Here is a 10,608-nt window from a genome sequence, read left to right on the forward strand (position 1 = left end):
GAAACTGTCTACAGGTCAAGTATGACGGTCCTACACAGAATGATGACATGCCGAGGAGACAATTTAGTGGAATAATCTCAGCAGTTAATCTGATGATTTACTGGTTGTGTGAACATGACACGAGTGTTGATGAGTGTTACCAAAGTAATGTATAAAAAGAGTTATGGCAACATAACAGTAGAAATGGACTCAACATGGCCCCCTCATACTTCATAGAGAGATGACACTACTCTCTCTACACATGCTCTGTGAGGCTGGAGTTAAATTGTAACAATGATAGATTTGGCAGAAACAAAGCTCTTGCATCAATTATGCATAAATAATATTATCCTTTCGTGTTGTATTAAAGTCCTACTCAGAATGATGATATGCAGAGGAAAGAATCTACGTAGTGGGATGATCTCAGCAGTTCAACAGAGTTAAAATAATAGAGGTTTCTAATCCCAAACATCTCGATTTAGCTAAATTCAGAGGACTACAGATTATGGCCAAAAAGCTACTAATTTTCTGTACTCACTCAATAAACTAGTAAAGTTTAGAAAAAGTTTATAAATTCTAACAAGGGTATTAAACATATAATGGTAGACTTGGTGCATGAACCATAATTTAAGCTAGTGGCTCATACAGCCAATATGAGTCGCGTAGATCAATCACCATCAACCAGTATCAGTAATCTTACCAATACAGACCCTTATTTGTCATCTCACTCTCATTTTTTTAAAACTTGGGTGACATCCAATGAGATGTATTGAAGATATCTAATAGTTGATAAAACTATTTGAGCTTGTATGCCAAAAAACGAATAACATTCCTGACAGTGAAAGCGATGCCTAGCCTTAGAATGTGAAGGTTCAACAAGTGAGGAAAGATGTAGCAGTTGATACAACAAACTTTCACAACATAAAAATATCAATCATGATATGGTGAGAACTGCGGAGTCAATTTTAAGAACAAACATCTCCTTTAAAATAAAAGATGCATGTCATACAGAAGACACGCCTTTTTAAAAACAACCAGCAGCTTGAAGAAATTATTTTTTCAAAAGTTGAACAATCCGAGTAAATTTAGATAGCTTTTCAGCAAAATACATTTATGAACTGCGCTACCAAAATACACAACAATAGAAAAACAGAAAGATGGAAGCTACTTTGATGCACTTGGAAAAACTCAAAAAGGTAGGAATGTCTTACGCCTGAGCTTTTCATGTTCACTTATGTGTTTGATTGAACCTCGGATGATGCCATCAGCTTTGGCTGACTTGTCATAGACATCTACAATCTTTCCGTCTGGGTTGATGAGGTACATGAGTATTGTGTGGTCAACCTGGTTGCAGCCACAGACAATGAAAGACAGTGACATATCTTGATAATAATAACAAGCAACCGTAGAATTATAAGACAATTTGCAGCCTGTTACAGAATACTTACATTAGATGATTTTCAAACAAGCATTCGCGCGAGTTTGGTACAAATATATACAAAGTTTACGCGTTTCTTCTCATGGCATTGGAACAAAAAATAAGACAACTCCAAATTTCTTATCTTGCATAACAATGGTAGTTTTTGTGACAAATTCATGGCACTTTAGTGATTGGTATTGAAAACAATTTGTTAAAAAAAACAACTTGTGTATGAGTCACAAACTCCCTGTTTTAACAAAGTCAGCAAGACTAGTAGCAAATTTACTGCAAATCTAGGGTAAAAGATATTTTTAAAAATTATGTACAAAAAACAAAAAGTTGTTAAAAATAAAACTCTAAAACAAACCACAACACATTCAGAATATAAGATTGGCTATCAGCAAATCTACATGTATATTGTATGAATGTTTAAATGTATAAACAGAATGAGAAACTGTCTTCTCTGTTTTGGATTGTAGCATCCAAACTCAATGGTATTCTTAAATGCAGTATTGATTTCACATTTATATTAAAAATACCAAAACTTACAGATGTCACTGCATAAAAAACATATATATATATGTAATAATCAAAACATACAAGCTTAAAAGAATTATTCAACATATTTTAGTAAGTTTAGGGTCTATTACTAGCATCACTAAGATAGAACATGCCTAATAACCCTCTGCTGGGCGAGCTGAAATGGCTTACAAACGCTCCCTCCGTTTAGACAGTTGACAACAGTATATACAGCGTCTGGTTACAGCGTGGAAAATATTATACTAGAAAATAAACTAAGAACTGAACTCACTATGTAATCCCCATCTTCATCCTTCTCTCCCAGGCTATAGTATGTTTTAAATGACTTGGCTACAGTGTCAATTTCTTCTGTTGTGCCAGTAAATCCAATTAATTTAGGAGAAAAGTCTACAACATTAACAAAGTTGGGAGAAATCATGCAGACCATACTGAGACTGCTGACACTGACAACATCCACCAATAGCAAAGAGCATCAGTCAAATGCCATAAGCAAACCACTTACGTAAAGTTATACAAAATGTATTATATATTTTGTACGCCTTTACAATATATCTGTTGAAACAGCATTTGGTAATATAATCATTTTATTATTGACTCACATAGAAGGCGGGCTGCCAGGTAAAATTTAATAACCCCAATCATACAGTGTCCTTAATGTGGTTTAGCAAGAATCAAAGACACCAATCTGTAGTTCCATGACGGCTGAGTCTAATGTGCCATCTGTTACAACATTGTAATGGAAGCACCCTGCTCCTCTACATCCTGCACCTGCTACTCATAATGTTCTGTCCTATACTGAAAACTACATATTTTAAATAATAATAAGGTGGTGGGTGTGTACACGCTGTGTGTCACAATCTTCAACCATGGTTTGGAATGTTACTGGTTAGAACAAAAAATTGATATAAGTTGGATTTGAACTTGCAACATTCAGCTTGGTAGACAGACACTAATCGACATTCTTCAACTGTTTCAGCATAGTTGTGTACATACTAATTCTCTGTACTTTATTGACGCACCTGATACTCATAGCACACTAGACTGTCAGGGTACTAGTGTGTTAGTTCACTGTGTGTCACGCTCTTCAGTAATAATATTATGGAAATATTATGGTATCACTGATAAAAAGGACTCTATATACAGTCAAACATGGATAACTCGCCCACGGATAGCTCGAACACATGGTTAATTCGAACAGTTTCTTTGGTCCGTTCCCACGTAATGATAAATTGCTACAGATAACTCGAACTCAACACTGTTAACTCGAACTGTTTTTTGCCCCAACGGCTACCGAAACGGTTGTTATCGCTTTAGAAAATCACTTTATTCCAAGCCATAGAGATAAACCTCAACTTTTCGTAATTCATAAGTGTCGTTATTACCACCATCGGCAAAATATTTTTGTCAACGACTTTTCTAAAGGTTTGGTGAAATTTGATTTATACCAAACATCCGCTTAGCGATCGCCCTTCGGAAGCAAGGTAAAGTGAGGTAATCTTTGCATAAACTTCAAGAAAAATCGACAAAATTGATCGTGGGTAAAACGCTCAAAAGAAAAAGATGTCTTTTCTTTTGAGCATTTCAACAACGATCAAGTTTTGCCAATGTCAATCTAAAAAACGTCCTGGCAATAACATCACTTCAAACAACAAACCAATCTCAAGTGATAGAAAAATCTCAATACTTTTTGATAAAAACGTTTTAAACTTTACATTAGAAGCATTTAATTTGAAACAAGCCATTTATGCTTTTGATTTATATTATAGTTTGTATAAGTACATGTATCTACTAATAAATAAGTAAATACATGGACTTGTGACAGTGCTCTGATAACTTGAACGCTCTGATAATTCGAACACTTTCGCTCGGTCCTGTGAAGTTCGAGTTATCCATGTTTGACTGTAGTTAGTTAATCATCCTTCTTAGCTAACAACGTCCTTCCATTTTTTTGCTGTTCAAATGCTTAGAGAATCTCCTAAGAGCATTCTTGACTTAAAAATGAAAAAAAAAATCAAATTGAATGTGGAAAATTAATCATGGTGGTGAAGTAAACACTGCAGAAAATTAAAAATTGGAAAAGGCCATCATGGGTTTTTCTCTGTTTTGTTAATGATCAACCGAAGACTAACATAAGCTGTTGATTGCCTGCGTTGAAGAGTGAGCTCTAGACAAAGAACACAACCGTCAAATTTTCACTGGTCTCAATAGTTAACTATTATAGCAGTGAAAGTCATAACAACAGCGAGAGATCAAGTGATAGTACAAGATGGCAATCATGAGTTGCTGAATAAATAACACTACCACAAATTGGATGTTTAGAATGGTTAGTGATATTATATTGAATATCACTGTTTGATGATCAAAAACTACTATTATATTAACACCACTTCATTTATAATTAATTTCACTTTTCAATGCGTTCTAGAAAAAATCCAATTGAAATATTATAAATTCGCTTTAGCTGCCTGCAAACATTACAAGTGAAATGCTTTGGCAGAATAAGAAGTAGTCGTACATGTTAGAGTACGTAGTTCCTTTACATATTAGTAACATTCAACACATTTCAGTGCATCACCCAGCAGTTGCCCTCAGCTGGACTGTATTCAACAGTGCCCTCAACGTCAAAGACATTGATTGAGTTATACAGACCTTTGCAATACTTGTGCATGTATTCGACTGTGTCCCGGCCTGGATCAAGGGTGATGAATATCGGTTGTATATCTGGAGTGCTAGGATTACCATCTGTAATAGAAATTTTTCTTAAAAAGTCAAAATTTCTCACAGAAAATAGCAAAACAAGCGCTAAGCCGTGCTTTATGGATGAACACAGTAAATGACATATTCTAAGAACATTAGGGTTTACTTAAACAGCTTCAACTATTACATAATGATTACCAAAGATGAGAGTAGTCTCCCCATACCACAGATTTTTTTACAATACAATGTATATTACAGCTTTTAATATTGTGCATAAAATGTCAGGAGATATCAAACTTCCAACAGCCATGGCTCAATTCTGTTAAAAAATAATGTTTAGCAAATACAATAAGCCAACCTTAAAGGAATCAGGACTCTGACCATCTGTCTAGAGGTAAACATAATTACCATTTGCTAGCTGACATAAACAGGTACTCTTTCCCGTATATAGTGCAAACAAACAAATAAAATACAAACATAAAATAATTAGTAATAATAACAAAATTAAAACAAAAAATAAGACTCTCACCAATTCCTTCAACAACCTCGACAAGTTTCTCGAGCTCCTCAGGACAGATGTCTGGGCAATGGGTGAAACCAAAGTAAAGAATGAGCCACTGTCCACGGAACTCTGCATACTCCCTCCTCTTGCCATTCTGGTCTGTGAGAGTCCAATTTAGTGTACCGATGCCGCTGTCTGACAGCGCAGCAATTCTACCTCCTGCTTGATCTGTTAACAGAGACTAATATCACGGAGACAAATTCACCTAGTGACGATAAGATGTTAGACCAAAACTTCATATAGCTACATTCCTTGTTAACAGCAAACCAAGGTTGCGCGGTGTTAACCATATATTTTAATTGTTTATGTTTGTTAGCAGTGAGTGACTAGGGATGAGTGTTAATATCCATTAAAATTGGAATTAGCTAGTCTTTTAATTTGTAGCATGAGTATTTCTTAGTTTGGTTCACAACTCAAATATCATGACTAATCTCCCATCCACTTCAACTCAAATATCATGACTCATCTCCCATCCATTTCAACTCAAATATCATGACTAATCTCCCATCCATTTCAACTCGGTTCTAAAAAACTAAAATTTAACTTGAAACTTTCCAAAATGAAATGGAAATACAGTGCTGACTAGTTCCAAACTAAACAGAATAAATTAATCAGCCCACAAAGGCAAAGTGCTGATAACCATCTAACTACTCTTGCTTTTCATATTTATTTTTAAAAATCCTATTTATTTACTAATTGAGTACATTTACTTTCCATCATATACTAGTTAAATTAAATGCCATAAAACATACAGCTACATGGCAGCTTGAATTTTATTCCCTCCCTGTAGAACATTCAAGAACAAACAGCAGATAAACTACTTCCATTCAAACTAACCCAACTATCATTATTTCCCAGCTCGCAAAGTCTTCCGTTGAAGGTTTTCTTCAACACTCTGTAGTTTTATTCTGCCATAAGCAGCTCCTTTATGTTCTGCTATATCACAAGTCTCTTTAATTGTCTCCCTTGGCACAGAAATAATTTAGGGCTGAATGCTCTTTTTCACATCCCACAGCAGATCTCAAACCATTGAATTTCCATTTGTAAGTCTAGAATGCTAACTGTTGTTCTATTGCCAATCCTTCCTCAAAAGTGAACAGGATTCATTGATTAACTAAAAACTCATAAATTTGATTTAGATTCATGTTTATTTAAAGTGACCAGCTCAAATGGAACATCAGAAATTTTTGAAATGGTTATAAACAAATAACCAGTCGTGCAAAAAAGTACAACAATAGTTATTCAAAGAAGAGACACGTGAATCACAACCTAGCCCATGTGACCCTTCGAGAAAAGCTGACACAAACTGCTGAAGGTATAACAGTACACAGAAGACTGAATAATTGAATATACATACGAACAAACTTTTTCCACTCTAACCAAATGTAGACTGCCGCCACCATCCCTGTGATGAGGGCAGCAACGAGCAGGCTCTGTGGCGTGATGTTTAACTGAAAGCGAAAAACACAGCACATGTACTGGTGAAATATTCAGAGAGTTTCATAACTGCTAATGATTATAGCCCAACCCTAACTGGTTGTGCTCCCTATTTATAAATTTATTAGGATTCCATACACAGTTTGTGAGAGATATAAAATGGCTAGTATATTCAGAGAGACCATTTCATGTCTATGTCTATGAGTGTAGATGGTTATAAGGACCATCATGATTCTCATGTAGATAGTGGCCAGTGGCCAAAGGTTTAAAATTGTATCAACATTCTGAGATTAAAATAAAACTTGGTGACATTCTGTTTAGAAATATGCGAATTATTGGGAATATATTTACAAAAAACAGCTTGTGCATAAGAATTTCAGTAAAGAGGTAATGTTATCATCAAGGAACGATGATGATAACACCGAAACTGGTGGTCATGAGAGCAGCACTTTCAAATTATTAGCACAAACAATAGCAGCAGAATGAAAATATGAAAACATGTGCAAGTACATATACTTACATGTGCAATATCCAATACATGTACAAGGTATCACCACAAAAGCATGTCTTTACTCATGTGCACGCAATCATACTAAGCTAACAAAAAATTAAAACCAATTTTCTCAGGAATAGATCAAATATTTTACCTACCAATCTTTTCTTGGGCGCTGACTGACTTTGCCATCTGATGACAGAGGGTCTCCTTCTGGATGCATGCAATGTCTAAACAGACAGTAAGACTTTCTATAAAAGAGTTTAATTACATTCAAAACCTAAACAGGGGTTGTGTGATACTCGAGTGATGAAGTTACACGTAAATAGAGCAGACTGAACATTGGCAACTTTATATCGCACATTTTGATCAGCTTTTTGATCTTCAAATGCTCTTAGATAGAACATATCGTGTCATAAACTATGAGTCACCTCGATAGTTTATACATGTTTCAACTACTAGCTCAAAGGGCAAGTGACAAGATATATATTAATAAATCCCACATTGTCATTGTACATGTGGTGTGTATGTGGTGTGCATGTGGTGTGTACGTGGTGTGTATGTGATGTGCATGTGGTGTGTATGTGGTGTGGTAGTCTGCGTAATCGCTACGTGTTTCCACATTTTTAGCCTATTTCATCCAAACTTCACAAGCAAATCCTCTATACCTTCCGTCAGGTAGCCAAACCTGTTGATTTCAAAATTCCGCCTGGTGCCTGAGAACCAGCCTTCTAAACACCCATCTGTGAGCTAGCTGATTGACAATGAAATAAATCAAGTGCATCGGCAAGCTTACCGCTAGTTTTGACTAAAATACTGGCTATTTAAAGATGCCCATAGAGTTGTGATGAAACCAGCGGATAGGACTATAAATCAATGAATGTAGTCAGTGCATTTAAAGAAAACTAGCAAGCAAAAGCAAAAAAGTATGACATGTTGGATAGCTGCATAATACACACTGGGCACCAGTTATTAACAGTTGGAAGATATTTTAACCAACACTTAACCTAAGATATTCACATAGATTGGTAAATGATTATTTACACATCAAAATTTAAATAAAGCATTCAGTTGTTTTAATGAGCATTCACAGATGCAACAGAGAGAAGATTATTTCTAAAGACTACAGCTGCCAACGTAGTTAATACGCTTACCTTAAGCAAAGCCTTATGGGGTCGCCTTGTGGATACAAACATTGTACGAATACTGCAATATGGAGGACTTTGCCTACTAACTAGGACTAGCATCTGATTGGCTGCGGGTGTCAAACATCTGCAGTAAGCCATCTTACAGCAGAAAGTTGAAACTAAAATTAGTTGCAGAAAGATTAATCAAACTGTGACAATCGTAATGTAAAAGTTCAAAGTATCTGTAACACCGATGAAAAACAGAGCTATGCAATGTGCTCCTCCAGCAGTTGTCAATAAATAGCCAAACACAATACTATATTGGAGAGTTTCTCAAGAATATTCACTGTTTTGCTTTTGTTACATATTAAATAAATCAATTAAAAAGAGGAAACCTCGTTACTATGTGCAAGTTTTTCAGCGACATACACAGCATGCACTGCTTTAACCTGCAAACGCTCCTCCAAATATATAATTTATAACGGCATATTGAGTTTATAGCATGGGCATCAGACAGTTTCTTGCAGATTGCTCAAGCAAGTTTCAAAACTGGCATAAAAACTATAGATTAATGCCAAACATGTTAACTCAGTGGTAACAGTAGAAATCTTGTTTTCGATACAAATTGTTTTCATGGAACAGGAAGGGTCTAAAAAATGAAGATATGGACAGGGACATCTCATAATTGTAACAATTTAATGTATTCAAATAAAATATATGTAATTTGAAGTCGTAAACAAAATCTGCAAAAGGGGAAAGAAATACTAACTATAAATATATTGGCGGGACTTGACGACATGTATTCCGGTGCATTATAGTAAGCATAAGCCAAAAGCACATTTGTCAGGTTTTAAGAAAATGAGTCAACACTGGTGATAAGGCTAACATCAGAATGTAAGCTTTTGGTATTACTCAAACCAGCAGGTGTCCTTCAAGGTGGTAATAAATGCGTACTAAGTAAATTAGTAGTGTAAGATGCTCAGTCTTTTTATTTTAAAATTGAATTCTTGAGTAAGATTCCTTTTTTAGGGTTCTGTACAGATATACTTTAAATGAATTTCTTAGCAATACGACCCTGGGATATGAAGTAATTATAGCAAAATCATCATTGTGTAGATTAGTTTTACTAAGAGTAGAGCCAAATTGGCTACGCTTTCTGTAGGTGGGCAAAGTTACGGAATTTACTTCTCCAAGAAAACATAGCTTTCACATGTTGTCATAAGGTGCTTTGTGTCAACTCATGTTTAAAATGCTTCATTACTGTAAATGTATTGCCTAGCTATTGCAGATGCAAATAACCTGCTACCAACAGAAGCTGGCTTTTTTGCTACAGCCATGGTGTCGTTAAACTTTAATCACTTATGATAAAAGAAACTGTGAGCTAGCATGACAGCATGCAAGTACAAAAATAGCATAAACAGTAAGACCTAGAGTAACTCTGATAGATGAACCAGCTGCGCAGTTCCCTAACCTTTGTTTATTATTTCAAGTCAAAATTGCTGATGAATAAAAAATATTCCAAGCGCTGCTGATAAAATAAACGACAGTGCAGTATCAACTTCAAATTTGCACATGCCAAACATGTCTTTAGTTATTATCCTGAATAGATACATACAGCGCACATAAAATTCCCAACTCCCTAACAATGTTGAAAAACAATGAATAGATACTCTAAAACTCAACTAGTCACAACTAACACAAAAAACGACGTAATTTGCAAGAGAAATTAGCAGTTGAGCACAGGTACTACGGACTTTGCAAAGTAACCACGCATTTGAGCCTATACTCAAAAACAGAATATAAATAGGAAGAGCATTCTAACCCAACTAACTGAGACACAGCGCCAAGTTTAAAAAATCAAATAAGTGAGTCAAATAACAACTGCTTCGCTAATTAGTAATATTAAAAAAGAATATAACTATTATTTAACGTCAGAGCCGCATTCACTTTCGCTATGTGAAGCTATACGGCTCCGATTTAACGCAAGGGAGAGCAAATTTATACAGAAGGCAACAAAATTTCACAATTGTCACAACGAGAATCGCTAAATAGCTGCAAGAACATTTTGCCGGTCAAGAAACATTTACGGGCGTTCCTTCCTATCAAGTAAAATTTCTTATGATTTTGGGCAAAATGCCAATGTATAATGTTTGGCGGCATAGCGAAGTGATATTATAATAAAAATGTTTTTAGAATAAGCAACAGTTGACTACTACAATAATGCATACTAACGTTTAAAAACTATTAATATTTAATTATTTTAAATTACTTAAACAAAAAAAACTAGATAAATTAGTTTATACAATTGTTTTATAATTTTAGAGTTTCTGACCTACGCGGTATAAATGTCGGT

General features: G+C 35.1%; 1 protein-coding gene across 1 annotated transcript; it reads right to left on the reverse strand.

The window, feature by feature from the left end:
* Positions 1–746: 746 nt before the first annotated feature.
* LOC137406719 (protein SCO2 homolog, mitochondrial-like) lies at positions 747–8,429 on the reverse strand. The gene is made up of 7 exons (XM_068093338.1): positions 8,283–8,429; positions 7,287–7,358; positions 6,556–6,649; positions 5,166–5,366; positions 4,589–4,681; positions 2,211–2,326; positions 747–1,323 (listed from the first exon to the last, which is right to left on the reverse strand). The coding sequence occupies exons 1-7, from the start codon at positions 8,412–8,414 to the stop codon at positions 1,168–1,170; spliced, it is 864 nt and encodes a 287-aa protein (XP_067949439.1). The 5' UTR covers positions 8,415–8,429; the 3' UTR covers positions 747–1,167.
* Positions 8,430–10,608: the final 2,179 nt, after the last annotated feature.

This window comes from Watersipora subatra, chromosome 1, assembly GCF_963576615.1.
Source record: "Watersipora subatra chromosome 1, tzWatSuba1.1, whole genome shotgun sequence".
Taxonomy (NCBI): domain Eukaryota; kingdom Metazoa; phylum Bryozoa; class Gymnolaemata; order Cheilostomatida; family Watersiporidae; genus Watersipora; species Watersipora subatra.

Coding starts and splice junctions, on each gene's coding strand:
- LOC137406719 (XM_068093338.1), bottom strand. CDS start 8,414: ATGGCTTACTGCAGATGTTTGACACCCGCAGCCAATCAGATGCTAGTC. Junction 6,650..7,286: donor CAGCGCCCAAGAAAAGATTG/GTAGGTAAAATA, acceptor TTTCGCTTTCAG/TTAAACATCACGCCACAGAG. Junction 2,327..4,588: donor CATGCACAAGTATTGCAAAG/GTCTGTATAACT, acceptor TTAATGTTGTAG/ACTTTTCTCCTAAATTAATT.